The 21,938-nt window shown below is 27.8% G+C and overlaps 3 protein-coding genes across 15 annotated transcripts; 1 reads left to right on the top strand and 2 right to left on the bottom strand.

Annotated features, from left to right (window-relative positions):
* Window positions 1-55: 55 nt before the first annotated feature.
* Window positions 56-8,240, bottom strand: LOC107167284 (methylthioribose-1-phosphate isomerase). Its single transcript, XM_015516262.2, has 6 exons — window positions 7,479-8,240; window positions 4,137-4,372; window positions 3,860-4,068; window positions 3,507-3,715; window positions 2,108-2,264; window positions 56-319 (listed from the first exon to the last, which is right to left on the bottom strand). Exons 1-6 carry the CDS (start codon window positions 7,608-7,610, stop codon window positions 171-173), a joined length of 1,092 nt encoding a protein of 363 aa, XP_015371748.1. The 5' UTR covers window positions 7,611-8,240; the 3' UTR covers window positions 56-170.
* A 189-nt stretch (window positions 8,241-8,429) lies between these two features.
* On the top strand, window positions 8,430-14,561 carry Ppcs (phosphopantothenoylcysteine synthetase). Of its 10 annotated transcripts, none has more exons than XM_015516271.2 (7): window positions 8,430-8,562; window positions 10,665-10,804; window positions 11,687-11,817; window positions 13,476-13,561; window positions 13,616-13,824; window positions 14,016-14,201; window positions 14,319-14,561. In XM_015516271.2, exons 2-7 carry the CDS (start codon window positions 10,688-10,690, stop codon window positions 14,496-14,498), a joined length of 909 nt encoding a protein of 302 aa, XP_015371757.2. In that variant the 5' UTR covers window positions 8,430-8,562; window positions 10,665-10,687; the 3' UTR covers window positions 14,499-14,561. The 10 variants fall into 10 exon arrangements, with proteins under 10 accessions (XP_015371757.2, XP_015371753.2, XP_015371759.2 ...); XM_015516267.2 differs by having other exon boundaries at window positions 10,632-10,804; XM_015516273.2 differs by having other exon boundaries at window positions 8,494-8,657.
* Window positions 14,562-14,971: 410 nt separating this feature from the next.
* On the bottom strand, window positions 14,972-21,929 carry LOC107167279 (tRNA (adenine(37)-N6)-methyltransferase). 4 transcript variants are annotated; one of them, XM_089221310.1, is made up of 6 exons: window positions 21,793-21,929; window positions 21,110-21,211; window positions 20,786-21,064; window positions 20,564-20,721; window positions 20,093-20,328; window positions 14,972-15,875 (listed from the first exon to the last, which is right to left on the bottom strand). In XM_089221310.1, the coding sequence occupies exons 2-6, from the start codon at window positions 21,208-21,210 to the stop codon at window positions 15,552-15,554; spliced, it is 1,098 nt and encodes a 365-aa protein (XP_089077436.1). In that variant the 5' UTR covers window position 21,211; window positions 21,793-21,929; the 3' UTR covers window positions 14,972-15,551. The 4 variants fall into 4 exon arrangements, with proteins under 4 accessions (XP_089077436.1, XP_015371743.2, XP_015371744.2 ...); XM_015516257.2 differs by having other exon boundaries at window positions 20,786-21,043; XM_015516258.2 differs by lacking the exon at window positions 21,793-21,929 and adding an exon at window positions 21,323-21,341 and having other exon boundaries at window positions 20,786-21,043.
* Window positions 21,930-21,938: the final 9 nt, after the last annotated feature.

Below are 21,938 nucleotides of genomic sequence, written 5' to 3'. Positions count from 1 at the left end.
TTTTAACAGACAATAATATTATGACTATACATTTATAAATAAATAAAAATTGATGTCGTTGGCTTAGGAATGTAGCTTTTGCATACATATATTATAAAAAATAGCCTATATTTTTTTTTTTATAAAAAAGTTGTATGATGCATTTGTGCAATGATATATTTAGGTGTGTATTATAGTTGGGGAAGTGAATTTTTATGATCTTGCAATTGAGACTGGAGTGTGGAGAGTTCAGATGGTCGGAAAACACCCTTTTCAGTGATTATTCCAGTTATCAGTCGAGCTGGTGTTATATCAAATGCTGGATTCCAACAAGTTACACCTGAAATTATTTAATTATTTTAAATTATTTAATTAAATTTCTTATGAGAAATAAATACATCAGTTAAATTAATTAAAAAAATAAATAGATATTTAAACAACCCATGGAATTCTAAACTTAAGCAATATTATAGTAGTGATGATTTTCAGAGAAAATAAGTATTGCCAGATTGTTTAAAATATATGTAATATTGTAAATTAATATGAATGTGAAAAATTTTTTTAAATAATAGTCTATTAATGGCGAAGGAATTTTTAATAATAATTAATAATTAAGTATAATTAATTAAATATTTTGTGATAACAATTATTAAATTGATGATTTTTAAATACAAAAATAAAAGTGTACATACTACTAGGCAGATTTGATTTTTTTATTAAGATGAAAACACTGTGTTACGTGAATACTATAGTTGATTTCAAAACCATTCAATTTACATAGAAGACTATTATACAGGGTGATTTTTTTATCGAAGAACACTCATTATTAAAAAAAGTATTGACTTTTTCAAAATACTTTTTTACATAGTTTCAAGTTGTTAAAAAACAAACGTTTTTAATAAAAACTTATATTTTTATAATATATCCTTATAATTTTTTAAGTTTTTACTTTTTTGAATGACAACATAGAGTTTTAATTTCATATTCTAAAGCAGAATATTTTTCTAAGTATTTTGATTCATAAAAATCGAATTTAGGAGGAGAAGTTTATGGGTTATAAGTATAACCTTTTTAATAAAAATGTTGGGAGTTTAACAACTTGAAACCATGTAAAAAAATATTTTGAAAAAGTCAATACTTTTTGAAATAATGAGTGTTTTATGATAAATCAATCACCCTGTATATTACATATATTGTAGCTAAAAGATTTTTTTTTACTTTACAGTTTTAATCACTGATATATTTATCTTAATGCCAATACCTAATTGTAGAATGAAAATAACAACCCCCTATAATACTAATATAATAATATCTATACATTTGATCATGAACATAGAAAAATTGCTTCTGTTCTAAAGAAGTTGATCAACATTAATTGTTTTAATCGCAAGGAACGCAACTGACACTGATAATAGTAATTTAGTATAGTAAATATACCTGTCATTTCAATTTTTTGGATTATTTAGTGTAAACTATAAAATTTTTTATACAAGTTAATGTTAAAAAATTTTAATATTTAAACAAAGTAATAAAAATTGTATGGATATGTATATACTGCGTACAGTTAAAACTAACATTTATTTTGCAGCGTTCCTTATGAAGTCACGAAAATGTTAAATTTATAATATATGGTAGATATTAGATAAAATACACACATTATGAATAGTTATTTAGATAATAGTTAATTAGATACAGTTTACTTAAAAGAAGAAACATAGTACATAGAAAATACATTTAAGAATATTGCATCATATAACTACCAATTTTTTCTTCACACTACTATCTTATATTCTTTTGGAAATAATTAAATATTTTATGTTCTAATATTATACTTTACATACAATTTGATGCATACCAGTGAATTATGCTTACTAAATAACAGCTTAATTTATAATTATCATTATTAGTAATTAATTACATTTCACATTGTGTCTTTTAAATTATAAATATTAAGAACTTTTTGGTCAGATCCTTGAATTTAAGTAACCAAGTCCAACTTTACTAATAAAATGTATTATCCTTAGAAATAATTTATTTATATAAAAGAACATACAACAAAAATAATAACTACTAATAAATTAGTCCAATGTTGGTATTATTAATAATTAAACATTTTTTTTTTTTTTACCTGGAGAAGCTATTCTAATATTATTTATATGAGTCATTTCCACTTGAGGTCTCTCCTCAATCACTATATTATCACCAGCATTTACATTAAAATCAATTGAAGTTAGTGGAGCAGCTACATAAAATGGAACCTCGTGGTGTTTGGCAACTACAGCAATCTATTTAGAAAAAAACAAGTTATAATTTACATTATGACAATTTAGGTATAGGGTGTCCAGCAAAGATTCACCCATTGCGACATCTCACGAAATAATGGAGATATCAAATTTCTGGTTTTGTAATAAGACTCACAGGGAGAAGAATTACAATTATTTCATATTTTAATTTATTCTAATATTTGAGTAAAAATTTTTAAATATATTTTTTTATTTAATCATTTCCAAAATAAAATTAAAGATTTTATAGAGTTTGTTTATCTGAAAATATTAAGGTTTCAAAATATTATTTTCATTAAATTACTGATGTTTTATATTTTACTAGTTTTGAAGAAATAAAATATTATTATAACTAGGAACACTGAAATGTGACAACTTAAGGTGTACACAAACACACACACAAAATACAACATTGTAAAATCAATACATTCATCGCTCTGCTCAGAATCTAAAATATATAAATTTTTAACTTTTTTATCAAAACATTAAAATACATTAGAATATAAAATAATTGTAATTCTTATCTCTGTGAGTCTTATAACAAAACCAGAATTTTTATATCTCAATTATTTTGGGAAATATTGAAATGGATAAATCCTTGTGGGACACCCTGTATGTAATGAATGGCGTTTTAAAATTTAATGTAACTTTGAAATGATTTACATCGCCATTAGTTCAAAAATTTACAGTGGTTTGTATAGAAGAAAATCTATAAAAATAAAAATCTATGAAATATTAATGTATTCAAATAGAATACAATAAGAATCTTCATGAAAAAGTTATATGATACTTTTCTAAGCAAAATACAACGACCATATTATTGTACCAGAAAAACTAGCAATGCACTGTTGATTATTTTTTTAAATATGTTTTTACAATGAGCTGTCTCAGCTCATTTCCTTTAGTGGTTTATTATTATGAAGTTGTTATTAGTATGTATGCATTTAACTGGTTGGTGCATACAACAACTTAATGGCTTGTTCTCAAAGGATTAGCGGAATGGAGAAGTATGAATAATAGTATTATGAGTGTTCTTGATTGGCACTTTAAAATTTATAGTAGAAAAATGGAATTAATAGAATATTTTTTGGGGGACAAGTTGATGATCAACTAATTATAAAATGTTAAATTAATTTCTCTTCTTTTTCCTAAAAGAAAACTAAGCTAGAACAAGCTTTTGAAAAATTGGATACATTTTTAATTAATAATAATTAGTATATTGTAAAAGTAATTAGATATACCAACTTGATAAGTTCCAATTTTGTTAGCAGTGTCTCCATTAGCTGCTACCCTATCAGCACCAACAACAACAGCATTAATCTGAGCAGTCTTCATTAAATAAGCAACAGTACTATCACAGACCAGGGTTGATGGTATTTTATCATGAACTAATTCATAGGCAGTTAATCTAGCACCTTGATTGTAAGGCCTTGTTTCCGTGAAATAACAATTTTCTAAAAAAGAATACTAATGTTAAAATACATCTTGGTTTAGTATGTTAATTTGTATTTGCATTAAAAAGTCAATGACTTATAAAATATAGTGGTAAAAATGTACAACATTTAAAATAAAAACAAATATTTATTCAAACATTTTACCCAGTCTTGAAGCAGAGTGCAGACAGCGTACAACACCTAATGCAGTACCAAAATATGCAGTAGCTAATGAACCAGTGTTACAGTGCGTTAAAATACGAACTTGTTCACCATCCGTAACATTGTTTAAAATTGCTTTAGCTCCAAATTCTCCTATTGATCTATTATCTGATATATCTTTTTCTAACATTGCTTCTATAGCAGCTACAAACCTAAGAAATAAATTAGGTAATGTACTAAACAAACATTGATAAGATAATTTATTATGACAGCAATTTACCTAGCTTGCATTTCTTGTGCTGATATTGATTCATCATTATCCAAAGAGTTTATATAAGATATTAAATGGTCTGCAGCCTGTTTCATATTTACTGCAGTTGGCCGAGCAGATATTAAATAATTTAGTTTACCCTCAACTTCTCGCCGAAGAGCTTTTTTTTTTTCAAACTCTTCTTTAGATATTTCTACAGCCAAACTTAAACAACCTACAATGGCAATAGCTGGAGCACCACGTACCTATAAATAACAATGCACAAATTAATGAAAGTTCATAATGTTTATGAAATTGACAGTTTTAACAGGTAAGTAAATATATTGGTGAATTATTAAGATTTTTTGCTAACCATGAAAAGCATATTATACCTGATTATTAATATCCCTAAATATTAAAAATCGAATTTAGGAAGAGTAGTTTATGAGTTATAAATATTTTAAGTTTAGACAAGCGGAGTAGTGGACAAACATTTTGCGGGGTAACCCCTTACCACTCCACTCTCCCAATCTAAACTTAAAATACTTATAATTCATAAACTACTTGTCCTAAATTTGATTTTTATGAATCAAAATACTTAGAAAAATATTCTGCTTTGGAATATGAAGTTAAAAAACTGTGTTGTCATTCAAAAAAGTAAAAACTTAAAAAATGATAAGGATAAAAAATATTTTTTTAATAAAAGCGTTGGTTCTTTAACAACTTAAAACCATGTAAAAAAATATTTTGAAAAAAGTCAATACTTTTTTAAATAATGAGTGTTGTTCGATAAAAGAATCACCATCTATAGGTACTAGATAGTACTTGTTAATAGTGTACACAGTACAGCAGCGGTTTTTAACCATTTGAATATAATATGGCCAAGGTGATATCTTTCAGAGAAAATTTTGACTGGGTCTGCCTAAATACCTAGTATGTATTTATTGGTAGTATGTATTAGTACGTATTGGACTGAGCTAGAGCATATTATATTTAAGAGAAATGAATTGGGCCCGACCGTATATCTAAGAGAATTAAATCTGGCTTAGCCGAGTATCATTAGTAAAATTGAATTTTGAACAGGCTTGAACTTCAAAAGTTGGGCCCGTGCCAGGGCTCTAATACCTATAATAAGAGGGATAGACAGGGTCTATTTAGGGGGCTACAGGGTACTGTTGCCCCGGACAGCTAATTTTTTATAATTTAAACTTGTATTTTGTATAATGATTAATGAGGCGTATTTTATTTTTGTTGCCCCTTGGTGCCAGATTCCTAAATACGGCCCTGGGGATAGAAACTTTGGACATCCAATATAATATAATTCTAGATATGAGTACACTATTGCACTAATTAAACTAATTATATTATATTTTACCTATCTCTATGTCTAATAATTTATATCTCTTTTGTTTTTTTATCTCAAGTTATTTTATTTAGGTAGATAATTATGTAATTTTAATCTTTTTAGGTTTAATCTTTAATAGCTATATGATCAAATATATTTTGATGTTATTTTAATTTTAAAAATCAACAATTAGCCAGGTATTTAAGAGTACAACATAAATTAATACAATGTTTTATTTTATAAACACGTGAAAATATCTGAAATATTTGTAAGGTTCGTTCTTTAAGTCATTCATGCTGTAATTTGTTTTCAATGTTTAAATATTTAAGTTTTTATTAATAAGATAAGTATAAATTGAATTATATATTTTTATTTACTGCTCTATGATATTTGTTATCTTTTTTATTACTGTAAAACATTAAAAAGTTTAAACATGAGATAAGAAAGTAATTACATTTTATATTTTTACATGATATTTGATTATATTTCTTTGTTAAAACTCTATACAGCATACTAATATAGTTTTTATCTCATATGCATAAATTAAATATTACATTATTCTATTCAGATGATGGATATGGATGGAGAATGAGAAAGGTTTAATAAATAAATTATTAGGTATCAATTACGATGGACATTAACATTAGATACATATTATACAAGTGTTTAAATATAACCAAATATGATACTTAAATATTCATGATACACTTATTGAATTAGTTAATGCAGTTACCATTATTAAGTAAAAAAAGTATAATATATCTTATCAGTTAATATTGTTAAGATAGGCACACATAGGGAGTGTTGTTGCCAGAGGGTGCACCCCCAGACTTCAAATTAGCACTCCTAGTTCTCCGTAAAAATTAATTCAGTATTTCACCGAACATTTGTAAGTTATATTGGTGTATTGGGTTGGAAATGATTTTTTTTCTATTACAAATAGACAATAGTTTATAAATTCACAATTAAAATAGTATTGTATGAATGCATGTTTCATTGTTCTAAGCTATGCATAGATTGAAAAACTGGTTACGTACCAGAATGAGTGAAGAAAGGTTTAGTAAGCTATTTACTCTTAGCATAGAGAGAGAGAGAGAGAGAGAGAGAGAGAGAGAGGGAGATCTTAGCAACAAAATAGATGAAGAAAAAAAATTAAAAAAAAAAAAACTATTGATAATGTGATATGGAGAAAGTAAAGGTATATTTGATTAGTGAATTCAAAGTTAACTTAATTTAAGGATTTAAATAAAAACAGATTTGTAAATCTATCTTTGATGTGATAATATACAAAAAAAAATGAGTTTTGTTCTTCTATGAAGGGGGAAGGGTTAGGTTAAATTCTATTGCTTAAATGTGGTAAGTCTCAATAAAGGCCTGAAGACACCACCAATTCTCTAATTTGTAAACCTTAAATAGTAATTACATAATACAATGTATCTAGATAGTGTGTTCCTAATTTAACTAGATAGCATCTATCATTCCAAATAAGCAATTACTAATTTGTTTTCAATTGTAGGAATTATAATCAGTTGAGTACGTAAAGATTAGATGATTGGTTGAGAACAATATTATAGGTAAAATATGATGGACTAATAGTTTAAAAAAAGCAAGAGACAGAAGAAAATTGTTGTAACATAACCTACCTACATATAGCATTGCCATAGGTAAGAAGTATAATAATTGATCATCTTAAGGATTCAGACATACAAAGCACTGAAATTAATTAGTAATATATTATTAAAAAATAATTTGAGCAGTAGGTGTTTACAAAGAGATAGGTAAGAAGATTATTATGTGGCGAATCAATGCTAGTTTAAGGAACTCAAGCTATCTATAATAGTTTAAATTTGTGTCACCGATAAAAATGGGGGGCTTGTTAACATGGCATTTGCTCACATGGTCATTGGTGCACGTCTCCATCCTGTTGCATGGGGAGGGGGGTAAAGTTCCGAAACGTCTGGGGCGACGGGTGTCGCGAGGGGTTGGTGGGACCGGTGAGTGGAGAGGTATTGCTGCACACCATGTACCTGCATTTTGTTGATGACCTTCCATCCATCCTCGACTCCCAAAATGGGTATGTACTTGGACTCTTTGGGCAACAGCAGTTGATCCAGCACTTCCAACGTGCCGTTCTCGTACTTAATGGCCTGCAGGGTCATCGTCACTGTCGAGTTGTGCGTCGCCGTCGTCGAGCAACTACTGTATGCCCACCGTTGCTCGATGTCAACTGACAGCTACTTAGCACCAGCGACAGTGATTTGGGCAGACTGCCGTGTCCGGCGGGCCGATTCGCGCGGGCTTTGTCGTCGTCGTCGTGATTTTCGTTGCCAGTCACACGACGTCACACACGTTCAACACGTACATAAACACTCAACAGCTGCCGCCGCCGCCACCACTACTGGCACTAGTGCACTACTATTGCTACAACTATATAGTGACAGTCTACTACAACAACTAACACTAAGTACTAGTTACTAAGCGTACGACCACTGACTGCAGTGATATGATAGCGTCTCGATCGCCGGTGCGCGCTGTGGACAACTACTTATAATTATTATTGCAATTTGCAATATTGCAACAGCGGCCGACGTCGTCGGTACGCACACCAAATGTGTTGTGTTTCGTCTGCGGCGACAAACGAGAGGCGAGACGGCGCTGTCTCCGTTGGCTGGCCGGCAAGATTCGGTTGGCTCGCTGTTCGTCCGCCGATTATTTCGTTATTTATCATCGACTACGAGTGATGGCGGAGGTGGCGGTCGGTGGTGTGTACGCACTACGCACACACGACGGTAAATCCGAAGCCGCGCACGAGTCGTGGTGTACCGTGTACGGCGTTCGCAGTTCGCTGCCGTCCCGTTATCACCCGGTTGCTCGGATTTCCCGACGCGGTTTCGCGGCCACCGGCCAATGGGCTCGGTGCGCGCGCTAATCAACAGTTCCTGTTGGCCCGGGCACCGGTCCGATAACAATGATGATGTAAATAGTCCAAAGAATTGTGAAACGCGGCTGCACAAGCCGAAGCTCTCCCGCGACGGTGTTTATCACACGTAGCGGCATTTTCTTATCAATATCAAACCACTGCCGACGACGATGGACGGACGAACTACGGAGGTTAATTTCACTTTTCATTCGAGTTGAATTTTATTTTTTTTTGTCAGTTCTCACTCCTCACTACAGTACTACTACTACACCGACTTACCGTTCAGGTATCGTGGTGGATGATATTTGTGGCATTTGTGCTACACGCACACTCCGACTTGTCCTGTATCCCGTTACGGACGATCGTCGTCACGGCACCGGTGGGTGGGAATTATTGACACGGTCTTGTTGCTCGACGAGCCCCCTCCCCTATCCCATGTATTCCCTTTAGATTAAATCTAAAAACTATTCTGAAATCCTCACGTTCAAGTACCTACATGCTACTCGGGTACTTAGACGTCGCCTAGACGACACACCTGTTGTGGCCGAATGCCGACTAGTTGTTGTATTTGTAGTTACTAGTATACTTATACTAGTTGTAGTTGTTGTAGAAAAATAGGATTAAGTAGTAGTCGTCAAATTCGTGTAATTTAGGTACTTATTTCGTTTACGCCGAACTGATACATACGTACTACAGTTGTTTAGAGTATAGACTACCAGAAGTCAACCGGTACGTATATACTAAGTGTTTTCCCTGCCCCCGTCAACCGCCACAACAACCCGTTTCCGAAAACACGTCGTAGTGTTGTATTGGTGATACATTTTAATATATTACAGTGTATTAGTACACACGCGCTGGATCACGACTGGTATAGTGGTATACTGGTATGTAGTTTTAAGTGTGCATAAAAATATAGTAGTGTTTATTTCAGTCTTTTGCATCAGATACCCCACCTTGACACAAACGTGTTTTTATTAGGTATTATTGAAGGTAACCACGAATGTGTATTTTAATTTGTGGTGGTAACTATATAGTAACATTATTGTGTTAAATATTAATTGGTATAATGAATCCCTAAAGTATAGATCTCAATATCCTTAACCCTTGCGGTGTCCTGGTGACGATTGTTACTTGTTACTAAATTATCTTATAGGTGTCTCCAATAAAAACTACTACAATTTAATAATCAGAAATTTCATATTTTTCAATTTAGCGAATTAGAAAATTTAATCATCAACAGTAAAAGTATGATTGACTAAACCAGTGTCGTACCTAAGGGTAGAGTTCTGACCCCCCTGAATTTTTTTCATTTTACAAAAAAATCTTATTTACTAACATTTGAATACATAGAGTCGATCAATTATTGGTAATTTTTAATAGATATAAATTAAATTGTCAATTTATTATTAATTATAATTTGCTATAATTAATTATATTAAGACTGTTAAGCAGATTATTTAAATTATTTATTCATGTAAAACCCTAACTGAACTAAAATCCTGCGTACGTGACTGATTTAAACTGCTACTAGCAACATATTAGTGATTGCTTTTGTATTTTTCTTTATGTAGATTATTTTCTTTTATATTTCTGTAAAATTGAGCCCTTCTATTCTAATTTTTTCCATTTTTTATAATTATCAATTTTGTTTCTTGAAATATGAAATAGACAAAATATAGTTTATATTTATTATGATTTTATTTTAGGTTTGCTTTCCTAGTAGAAAAAATTATCTCAAAAAACATGACTAATAACTATCAGTTTAATCCATTGGAAAACAGCCTATAGCATTGAAATTTAATATTTCTTATTCTGGATTTATTTCAAAATATATTTATTGTTTCCCAAGATTGATATCTAGGTTAGTTATCAAGTTCTAACGTTATAAAAACATTTGTTCCAATTTTTCATAAATTTATATTTTTAATCTAATATTATATACAGTCTTATTATAAAATAGCAGAGGAGTGGATGGTCTTTGCTCTATCCTGATGGGTGTCCTTGTTTAGAAAGAAAGGCATAATACATTTTATGGAATAATCTAAATTCAATATTATTTGATCAAAAACTAGATTCATTTATGAATTCAAGATTAATCATATGATATATTATGGTATTAGTTGTAAACAAGTTTTAGTAGTTTTAAGATTTGTAATATTACTTAAAAGAGGTGCATTGCAGGTTTAGTATCTTTTTAGGAACATTCAAGGATAGTAGCAGTTTATTTATTATAATTATTTGAGTGTTCTAAATTTTTCAGAATTTCAATCAATTTTAAACTTTGTGTTCATAGTCAGGTTACAACTACTAACAAAAATGGATTGGGAATCATTTTATGACACTCATCCTTCTCCTTCAAACTATGAGTCTATTATAACGACTGTAGAAAATTTTGTATGCAGCCATGAAAACGAAAAAATGGTTTTGATAACTGTAAGTATATCTACTTACAAAATAATGGTAACAATACATATTATTTATGTTTCCAAAGTGTTATAATAAATATGAGTTGAATTTTATTCTTAACTAAAAAAATATTTATTTATTAAATTTTAAATAACTATCCAAAGTACATAAATTATTTGTCTGCTTGTATTTGTTATGAACAAATGTAACTTAATCAAATTAAAAATGATTAACCCTTTTGTTCCAGACATTTTATTATATTGCTATATTTTTTTAATATTATTATTTCTGGTAACTGTATAATTTTAGAAAATCCTGGTTCACATTTTAAACTTAAATAACTATATTATATACATCTAAATATGAAAATTAAAAAAAAAAAATGTATTTTATATAACATATACAGGTTTGCAGAACATAAATAGTATAGAAATGAAAAGGGTAATGAAGTAGGAAACTAAAAATGTTATTAATTAATTAAATAGACATTAAATCTATCAATTAAATTAATAATTTTCTTAACCATAACTTTTATTTAATCACGACATGTAAAGGGAGTGGAACATATTTTAGTGAAGTAGAGAGTAGATTAGTTCAACTTACGAAGTCCTATTTCTTAATAATTATCATTATTTGTATGTCACACTTATAATGAAATCTAATGCCATAAATTATATACCTATTTTAAATCATTCAATTCCTTGTACATCAGTAATATTAGGTATACATTTTCATGGCTTTGGTTTTTAGAAATAACACTTTTAATTTTACAGGCAAAAATAAAAATGTTATGATATTGATTTAAATTAAAAAGAAAGTAATTTTGAGATACTAGCATTATTAGCTATCACAGTATTATGAAGGAATGTACTGTTGTAAAAATAATATTAATTAAATTCCTTCTTATAGTCTGGAGGAACTACAGTCCCAATTGAACAAAATACTGTCCGTTTCGTTGACAATTTTAGTCTAGGAACTAGAGGTTCTGCTTCTGCTGAATATTTTCTTGAAGCTGGATATGTTGTTATATTTCTTTATCGGTAAGTAAACTTGTTATTAATTATTGTGTAACTGTTGTAATTTGATTAAAAATAATACATTTAAGATACATTTAGTAGTTTATAGAAAATTTTTAGGGATTAATAGCTGTTAACCCATGAAATTTCTAAGTTCATAGCTCATCTATTTAAAGTGTATTCCACCAAAATATATTTCTTATAGTCTTATTATTTATAATTTACCTTACAATTATTTATAAATTTACCTCATTATTTCAATAAACATTGAATTATTATTGTAGGTACAACATTATTATTTAAATTTTTATCAAAAGTATATATCGTAAAAATTTTGATAATATAATATTAAAAAGAATAGTTAAATGATATTGATTTAATAAAATCATACTGGAACAGTTAGTACCTGCTTTATATTTTTGTATTTTTTCTTCATTTTTTGCTGTCGATCTATAAATTTTTTATCTTTGGAACACTTTTGTAAATGCACACTATTTAATTTAATGTAGACTTCAGTTTGAATTTCATTAATAACACTTAAACAGGCACTTATTGGTGGAGAAATATGATTAAAATGTTTGCTAAAAATAGAATGAAAAGATTGATACGCGTTAGTTGTTCTTATTAATTCCGACGTATTAGATCTTTAGAGATGTTAGTAAATAGTCACAATAATTTGTTAATTTGTCATTTACTGGACAGTCAGATTGTAGGTCTTCAACAAAACAATTTGATACTTAATCTGGATTTAAAAATACTAAACCAAATGTATATCGTATCCACTTACCAATTTCTAAAGATTCATCTTTATAGAAAGAAGTTAAACCACATATAAGTTAAACCATAAATAATTTAAAGTAAGTGTTTTCCAAAGTGTGTATTATCAAAATTTGGTAGAAAAGTGCTATATAATATTCTTGGGTGAAAAGGGAAAGTAGGTAGTTTTAAAATATTTGGGCGAAAAGAGTACCCATCATAATATTTCCCATTTTTGAACTTATGCTACTGTTGCATATTTGTAATTTTGTATTGATTTATTAAGTATTTTAATTTTATATTAATTTAATTTTAAAACTAAAATATCTTTAATCTTGAGAGCCATTTCATTATATTTATATAGGTATATTAACACACACACACAAAAAAAAAAATAATAATAATATTAAGGTTAAAACAAAATAATTAAAGACGTGTCATCGGTGGGTGGCTTCTTCATTCAAAATTTCATTATATTGTCATTGTCATTAGCTCATACTCTTATTGTGCCGATTGCGTATAGATTGTGTATTTATTAATAAAGAAAAAAAATATAAGTATATTAGTATTATCAGAAAAATAATCGGAATAACTAGTTTTTTTGTAAAGCCAATAGTGGGTTTTATTACATCATGCATACTAAATAACTTTTGTACTTCTTAAAATAAATAATACATTTTTTTTTATTGAACAGTGTCCAAATTTGTATCTTGGCTCTTTTCATAGGTTATTTTGTTTGACCTGGACTTTATATTAATTAGGCTGGATTAATGAGGTTCTACTGGAAAAATAATTCTATTAAAAATTTTAATTTTTTACTTAAACAATATTATTGATTTTATGATAAACTATAATTTATTACAAAATCATTGGTAGGTAACTTATTTCTAATTATTTTAAAGTTCTCATTATTATTTATTTTCTAGTTCAAATTCATTGGAGCCATTTGTTCGTCATTTCAACAATTCACTATTAGATAAATTGGAGATTGTAGATGATAAATCAATACAAGGTAAATAGTTGTTTATCATACTTTTTAAATCATTAATAATTATAATTATTTCAGTGAAACAAAGTGAACTTAATATGCTCTTACCAATACTGAAGAAGTATAAAGATGCTAAAAATAATGACAGAATTCTAACAGTTTCTTTCACTACATTGATAGAGTATATGTGGTTGTTGAGAGGTTCTTGCATGCTTATGGATACCAAGTATTCTTTGCTCTATTTAGCTGCTGCTGTTTCAGACTTCTATATACCACCCAATGAAATGGTATGTTTTTGTATATTATGCTACTGCTTAAATTATTAAAAAAGTACATCTCCATTAACAGCGTGCTTAAATTTTATATTTATATTTAATTCAAGATATTTTTAACAGTATTGTTGTATAATATTTATTTAACTATATAGGTATTTCTAATATTTTATGCCTATTTAATAACATTGTTTTTCATGTTGTAGGCTGAACATAAAGTTCAATCCAAAGATGGACCTCCAATGATTGCTTTACGGCTGGTACCTAAAGTTTTATATGCTGTTACTCATATTTGGGCTCCAAATGCATACATAATTTCATTCAAATTAGAGACTGATAACAGTATTTTAGAACAAAAAGCCAAAGGGGCTCTTACTAAATACAAGCATCAAGTGAGTTTAAAATATTAGATTTACTTAACGACCAATTGTTATTTATTTACTTTGGAAAATTTAATTTAATATTATATTTATTCAAAACTTTTTTTATATATACAATCATTTTTATAGCTTGTTATTGGTAACTTACTACACACAAGGAAACATCATGTCAAGTTAATAGCTCAAGATGGTGTTATTGAAGATATTTTATTGACCGAGACAGATACAAAAAAAGGAATTGAGATTGAAGATTTAATTGTATCAAATGTCAAAGTTAAACATGACCAATTCTTTAAAAGTCAAAATTAATGAACAAATAATGTATAGTCAAAATTACAGTGGTCAGCAATTAGAGATCATGCTCTTTTTCAATGTTTGTTTGATTGAAAAATATTTATTGCTTTTCAGTATTTTTCAAACTTTCTAAGTGATGATTTCCCAAATTTTAGTGTTGTGTTTTGCAACTTTTAAAAACTTTTATAATAAATTTAAAATTGGTGTATGTAATAAGTAAAAACAATTTTCTTAGTTATTATTTAGTATTCATCTCGGTTGTTTTATTGAAATTATGTTTGAGGTATTTCTACAAAGTTTCAATGATTAATAGTACGAGTTGGTCCTCAACACGATTTAGTTATTCTTATTATAATTTCTTTTTATACATTTATGCCCAAACACATATTTAACTTAATACTAATTCAATTTTAATAGGGAAAAGATTTCAACAAAAACAGGTTTTTGGCTGAATATGAGTCTTAACTTGAATAGAGTAATACTGAACATTAAATATATACATTATTTTATTTTAAAATAACAATTTATTTTGAAATAATTATAATAATTAATGTAAAGATAAAATTTAAATACAATGTAAATAGAATTAAAATTATGAATGTGAAATGTTTCAATTCTTATATCTTACATTATTATGTAATACAGGTCAGTATGGAATATAATAGTGTAGTGCACCAATATAATATTATATTCTTATCACTAATAAATCACTATATATGTCATATAATGTTTATACACGTAAATCTATTACATTTTAAATCAATACTTACAGTATAGTATTTAATTGTTACTTTGTCATTCACATTAAAAAAAAAAAAAAAAAAAAAATGTAAACAATCATGCTAATCTATAGTATTAAAATTAAGAATTATAACAGTTATAAAATCTCATCTAATTACTTAAGTTTATAGTTGATTATTCGTATTGTATAAAAAACAATAAAATTAATTTTCATACCACACTAGCAGAACTAACTATTTTATAAATTGCATAATCATATTTCAAATAGGAATAGATGAAAAAAGGAACATAATAATAAAGTTTAAGTTATTATTAATTACTTATGGACTAACCTATAGACAAACATTGGGCTCCTTCTTGATCAGCTATATTGTCCATACTATCAACGTATGATATTCTGTAGACACTTATTGTGTGTTTAGTATCATCAAACTTGCAACTCACATGATAGCCTCCAATTAAGAATGTATAAAACTGATTACTATAACGTTCTCGGACATAAACTGACCGAGGATCTTCTTTCAATATGCTTATTATAGTCGCCTCAATATCATTGGTATCCAATGAGTTTAAAAATTCTCTTGCTCTCGATGAGAACTCTACAGTTAGTTGCTGCATCAGTGGTTCAGTAATCCACAGAGGTACTCTAACCTATTAATTAAAAAAAAATAATTAAGTTCATAAGTATCAGAGTACATATTTACATTTTAAATTCCATAACATAATATTGTATTGATAATTAATCTAGGACATTTAAACAACAACAAAATAAAACAATGTAGATAACGGTGAAAATTAAAATTAATTTTGAGAGACATTTAAACCTCAAGAAACTTAACAAAACTTTCAGAAAATGTGTTTAACTTAATAGAATGATAAAATTATTATTCATAATAAACATTTGTTTGGTTTTATTTTACTTGTTAATTTTTTTTGTTAAGATTTATGAAAAAAAATATTTCAAAAATTTTTCTAGTTAAAATTTAAGAAGATGTGACAACCATATGTGTTGTCTCTGTCTTAAAAACATACCATATAAAAAAATGTTATGTTAATATGAATCCATTTTCCATTTTTAAAATTAAAGTAAAGTATCCTATTATAGAATTTAAAGGTAAAATGTCCTAAAGTTTCAAAAAAGTTCATAACTTACTTAAAAATAATAGTGTTAATAAAAGCTTACATCGTGCCTCATATAATAATCTTACCTTTAAATTTTATGATAGGCGAATTCACTCTAATTTAATCTATTTAAGCTAATAACATGAAATTGAAACTTCTGGACATATATTTTGATATATTATATTAAAGTTAAATTGATAAAGGTCAACATACCCTGCAGTAATCATGGTAAATTGTGTCTGTACACATTTTACCACTACTACTGAAGTGTACGGGGACCTTAAATCACAGTTAATAGAGTGATGAGAACAGTCTAAGAAAAATAATTGTAACAATCAATTGTTTGACTACATTGATGATTTTGATTCTTTCAAGAATTTAACAAGTGACCCTTTCTGTATAAACAAAAATATTAAAATTTAAAATAATCAAAAATTGATTGAAATATAAAAACAAAGACAGTTAATATAACATAAAAACATTTTACTATGTATCACATAATTAATAATTATTATATAAAATAAAAGTAGATATAATTTTTTTTAAATATTGGTTGAAAAAAAAACTTTGGCAGACAGGCCAATAAAAGTATACAATAATGATGAACAAAAAATATAATGAATCAGAAGTTTAAGGGACAATCATACAATCCATAAAGACCTAAACATTCCAATTCTTCACACCCTCGCTTCAACACACTATAAAAAATTTAATTCTAAAACAAATAATCATCCAAACCCGCTAATTTCAAACCTCTCCTCTAAGACTCTCCCGGATAACCCTCCCCATCGACTAAAACGAAATTGGCCTCGTGGTTTACTTCACTAAATAAAAAAAAAAAACTCCGTTTGAAGTAATGTCAAAAGCCTCCAAACCTTGTAAAAAAATCTCAAATTTACTTATTATTTTATTATATTACAGATTTTAAATACATAAAAAAAATAAAAAGTTTAAAAGGACGCCACACTCGTATTTATTGTCTCAGTCTTACAAACACATAACATAACAAATTTATGCACAGCAGACAGCAGTTCATGTTTTATTACGTTAGCTTAAAAATTAGAGTGAACCTAACCTATTATAAAAATTATTGATATGAACATTAACTGTGTTTTTTTTTACGATAATTCAGTTCTTAGTGAGTATGCGTGTATAATAAATTGTAAAATAAAAATGCTCAAAACTCACTTAAAAACTATCATAAAAAACTTCTATCAGAACACAGATAATGTTCTTACCATCAAGATTTATAATAGGTCTATTCACTCTAATTTTTAAGCTAACCGAATAAAACATTAACTGCTGAGCGTAAATTTGCTGAATATGAAGCCCTCTTAGAATCGCGGAAAAAAAAGTCCAGAAACAAAACCTAGCAGAAAAAAAGCCCAAAAAATAAACACACCAAGGAAAATAAGTTTAACAAATATAGGCAATTTTAAATGTGATTAGTAACACGTGAGAGTACTCTGTAAGTTGTAATTAAGTTGTCACCCATCAGTCGTTTTTTAATAAAATAAATTATATAAGAAAATTTAATAATCAAGCATTTACCTATAATATTATAGTAAACATAAAGTTAGAAAAATTAATCTAATTGAATTTTTGTGTGTTGTATGAAATAGCTTCTAAGAATCTTTCAATTGTAAAAATAATTTTTGTGCTAGTGAAAAATTACCATCTAAATCCAAGTACTTGATTTTGATCAATTGTTCATACATTCTACTGTCCCAAATATCAGAATCCTTTCTTCAGAATTAATACTATTGTAAAAAATAAAAATAATTATATTATATTTATACAGGATGTCCCGTGAGGATTTACCCATTGTGATATCTCCCGAAATAATTGTGATATTGAAATTCTGGTTTTATAATAAGGCTCACAGGGATAATAACTACAATTATTTCATATTTTAATTTATTTTAATGTTTCGGTACAAAAGTTAAAAAATACATTTTTTTGTTTAATTATTCCAAAAAAAAAAATTATAGATAGCCATTTGATTGAGTTTATTTTTCTGAAAATATTGACGTTTCAAAATTTTATTTTCATTAATTTTCTGATTGTTAATATTTTTTTTAGTTTTGAGAAAAATTGCGAATTATTTAACACCGTAATGTTATCAAACATGTGATCTGCTGCGTGTATTCCCATAAGGCCGGCCGAATACTTTCCATGTTCCTAATAGTTATAAATTTATTATCATATTTTATTTCTTCATAACTAGAAAAAATATTAAAAATTATTGAAAATAAAATTTGGATCGTCAATATTTTCAGAAAAATAAACTCAATCAAATGGCTATCTATATTTTTTGAAATAATTAAACAAAAAAATGTATTTTTTAACTTTTTTACCAAAACATTAAAATAAATTAAAATATGAAATAATTGTAGTTATTATCCCTGTGAGTCTTATTATTAGGGATGAGAAGTTATAGGATTTGCATATTTTTTTTTATATCTCCTATTTATAGCTAGGTGAGCTAAAAATCTGTTCTATAACCTAATGAATTGAAATTTGATATTTAAATTTTGCATATTTTTGCATATATTGGTAGTTTTCTTAGAAGTTGCATATTCATGTTTTTTGTGCATAAAAATGCATATTTAGTAAAATTATTTATTATTTAATTTAATTTTATAAGTTTGTAGTCAATAACCAATAAAATTTAATAGTTTATAAAATTAAATTTAGGATTAGTATCATTTATTGGATAAATCACATCTATGGACGAATTGCCAGAAGACTTAACCGGAAATGACCTTATTTACTTCAAGTATGCCCCCATAACTTCAGTTGATGTGGAAAGAAGTTTTTCGCGATACAAAAATATTCTTTCGGGTAATCGTTGGAGGACGTAGATTGGATGTCGAAAATATTTAAAAAACTTTGGTGGTTCAAATGGTTCAATGCAACAAATTTACAGGTTATTTAGGGATTAAATCACCTGACTATCAATATACGTATAATCAATACACCTACCAATCATTTACTATCTCATGTTTATATACCTAGTATTAATTTTTTATCACACAGTTTAAATAAAATTTAACGAAATATTTATACTAATTTATTGTAAACATGTTTTTTTATTTATAGAAAAAATTGCATATTATAATATATTTTTTGCATATTTTCAAATTTTGATGCATATATCATAATTTTTCCTTGCATATTTTGTCTATTTTAGCTCCTATAAGTTCTCATCCCTACTTATTATAAAACCAGAATTTCAATATCACAATTATTTTGGGAGATATCACAATGGGTAAATCCTCGTGGGACACCCTGTATTATCTATATACTTTTATCTAAAGTTATTCTTTAAATAACAAACTGTTTGTCCACTACTCTGGTTGTCTAAACTTTAGATACTTATAACTCATTAACTACTAGCCCTATTTAGAACATGAAATTAAAACTCTATCTTGTCATTCAAAAAAGTAAAAAACTTAAAAAATTATAAGGATAAAATGGCAAAACGGTATATAAGTGTTCACATTTATATTTATATTTCTGGGCTTTTTTTATGCCTACCACCCTCTTAAGATATTATAATATGTCCACTAGAACGAGTGATTGATTTTGATAAATATTTTTATTTCGACTACCTGATAAAAAATTTTCAAGCAAAACTCTGGATTGCAACTAACTATTGGTTACTATTGATTAAAATTTTTGATTGTTCTTATCACTAGTACATAAGTTTAAGTATTCTTTGTTTTAAAAATAAAATATTATACTCTTGTATGTAGGGGAGAAAGAGGCATATCATATGCATCAGTTTCTTCTCCATCAGGTGCTTCTCGGTCAGATGTCAATGGATCTAAGAGTATTTGATGTGAGCCATTATCAAATAATGAAACATGTTGGTCAGACCTAAGAGTAACTGGTGCATCATAATGTGGAATATATGGCTTGATATCGAGCACTGGAGTACCATCTATCATATCCACTCCAGAAAAATACACAGAATTCCCTAAAATCAAAATACTTTTAACTTTATACTTTTAGAAAACTTTAGTTTTTAAGACCAAAAATAAAATAGTCAAGAGACTTGAGTAGTTAATTTTAAGAAGAGCTGTTGGCCAATAATTTTCTCAATCATGTTCAACATTTATTCCCTTTTACTTATCATACATTATGTACTGATAGTAAATAATGTTAATTTAAATTAAAAAATTAGGTATTTCTAAACATATTTCAATAGTTACCTTCAACTTTATCGATTTGCACTAGAGACAAGCCAATTGGCGAGGGTCGGTGTGGAGATCGAGTGCCAAGTACACCAGTTCGCAAACCATTTAATCTAGGTGGTGATACTTTTGCATGAACATGAGTGGTTTCATTTTTATGAAAATGAAACAAAATCCTGAAATATTTATTGAATATTTTACGTTTGATCAGGAGAATAACATTAACTGTATTTAAATTACCACATATGAGAGAAATCTGAGAGGCCTTCAAGTGCATGGTTAGGATTAGTGAATACAGAGTTGGATATTGTCAGACAAGCTTGAGCTAGAGGACAGAGACCAGGTTGTCGTGGTACACATCTACGTTCTTTAAATTTCGTTTTTATTGTTCCTATAATGGATAGTTCAATTTTTTCAGAGCTGCTAGATATGCTTGGCCCATTTGAAGCAATTAAATCTTTATCATTTAATTGTTTTTTTAAAGACTCGTTCTGCTTTCTAATAAAAAAATAACAACAACTATGATTTGTACTGTAGAACACACAGTAGGTACTTACTACATACCTCAACAAATTAATTTGGGCTCTTGCAACGGACAACTGTTTCAAGCTTTCAGTGATATCTGTGACATTGTCAATTGTCTCTGAACTGCTCACCGACGCCATCCTATTTATATTTATATATTTTGAAAGTTACAAACTAGCTTTATAATATTTTAATAATATAATTTTGTATAAATATACATAGGTAGTAGGTAGTCATTACGTAGTTACGTACTTTAAAAATTAAAAGTAAATACTACTTTTTAGTTTTTAATCTTGCTTATAATAATCACAGACTTCTATACTATCTTTATATAGAAGTCTGTGATAATAATCAATATTTTGATTACACGGAAGATATTAGATAAGATATTTGTTATCACGAATTGATTTATTGATAGATATTAAGAATGATTAGGCCATCATGGCTATCGCTATATTAATAAGAAAATAAAATAGAGGGAAGTGTGCTGGAATGGGAAAGAGAGAAAGACTGTTTTTCTTTTTAAATTTTTATCATTGCCTTTCATTCTGATTTCTGACAGAGGTCTTTATTATATTATTATTTATTATGTATAATAATTATATAAATATATATTTGTGTTAAGACCTCTACAACATAAAAATATTTTCATATTCGTCTCCGTATGATAAACATAAATGGCCTATCCATATTCTTTAATATATACATGATTACCACATTACCACAATAGATTTTTCAAGGTGGATATATCATTATAATAGTGATTTTTCCCGCGAAAATTTGTCTATCATTCTTGCCTTTGTTCTGTGATCGTTATGCACAATGCACTATGCAGAAATCTGTTGGTAGCACAGTCGATTAATATTTT

Source organism: Diuraphis noxia, unplaced genomic scaffold (assembly GCF_037042655.1).
Source record: "Diuraphis noxia isolate RWA-SAM2 unplaced genomic scaffold, SU_Dnox_SAM2 contig0002, whole genome shotgun sequence".
Lineage (NCBI taxonomy): Eukaryota > Metazoa > Arthropoda > Insecta > Hemiptera > Aphididae > Diuraphis > Diuraphis noxia.
Note: the sequence above shows the minus strand (reverse complement) of the source record. Positions and strands in the feature narration are given on the sequence as shown.

Coding starts and splice junctions, on each gene's coding strand:
- LOC107167284 (XM_015516262.2), bottom strand. CDS start 7,610: ATGACCCTGCAGGCCATTAAGTACGAGAACGGCACGTTGGAAGTGCTG. Junction 4,373..7,478: donor AGGTCATCAACAAAATGCAG/GTACATGGTGTG, acceptor TGTTATTTATAG/GTACGTGGTGCTCCAGCTAT. Junction 2,265..3,506: donor ACAAAATTGGAACTTATCAA/GTTGGTATATCT, acceptor TTTTCTAAATAG/ATTGCTGTAGTTGCCAAACA.
- Ppcs (XM_015516271.2), top strand. CDS start 10,688: ATGGATTGGGAATCATTTTATGACACTCATCCTTCTCCTTCAAACTAT. Junction 11,818..13,475: donor GTTGTTATATTTCTTTATCG/GTAAGTAAACTT, acceptor TTTATTTTCTAG/TTCAAATTCATTGGAGCCAT. Junction 13,825..14,015: donor ATATACCACCCAATGAAATG/GTATGTTTTTGT, acceptor TTCATGTTGTAG/GCTGAACATAAAGTTCAATC.
- LOC107167279 (XM_089221310.1), bottom strand. CDS start 21,210: ATGGCGTCGGTGAGCAGTTCAGAGACAATTGACAATGTCACAGATATC. Junction 21,065..21,109: donor GCCCAAATTAATTTGTTGAG/GTATGTAGTAAG, acceptor TACAAATCATAG/TTGTTGTTATTTTTTTATTA. Junction 20,722..20,785: donor TCAGATTTCTCTCATATGTG/GTAATTTAAATA, acceptor TAAATATTTCAG/GATTTTGTTTCATTTTCATA.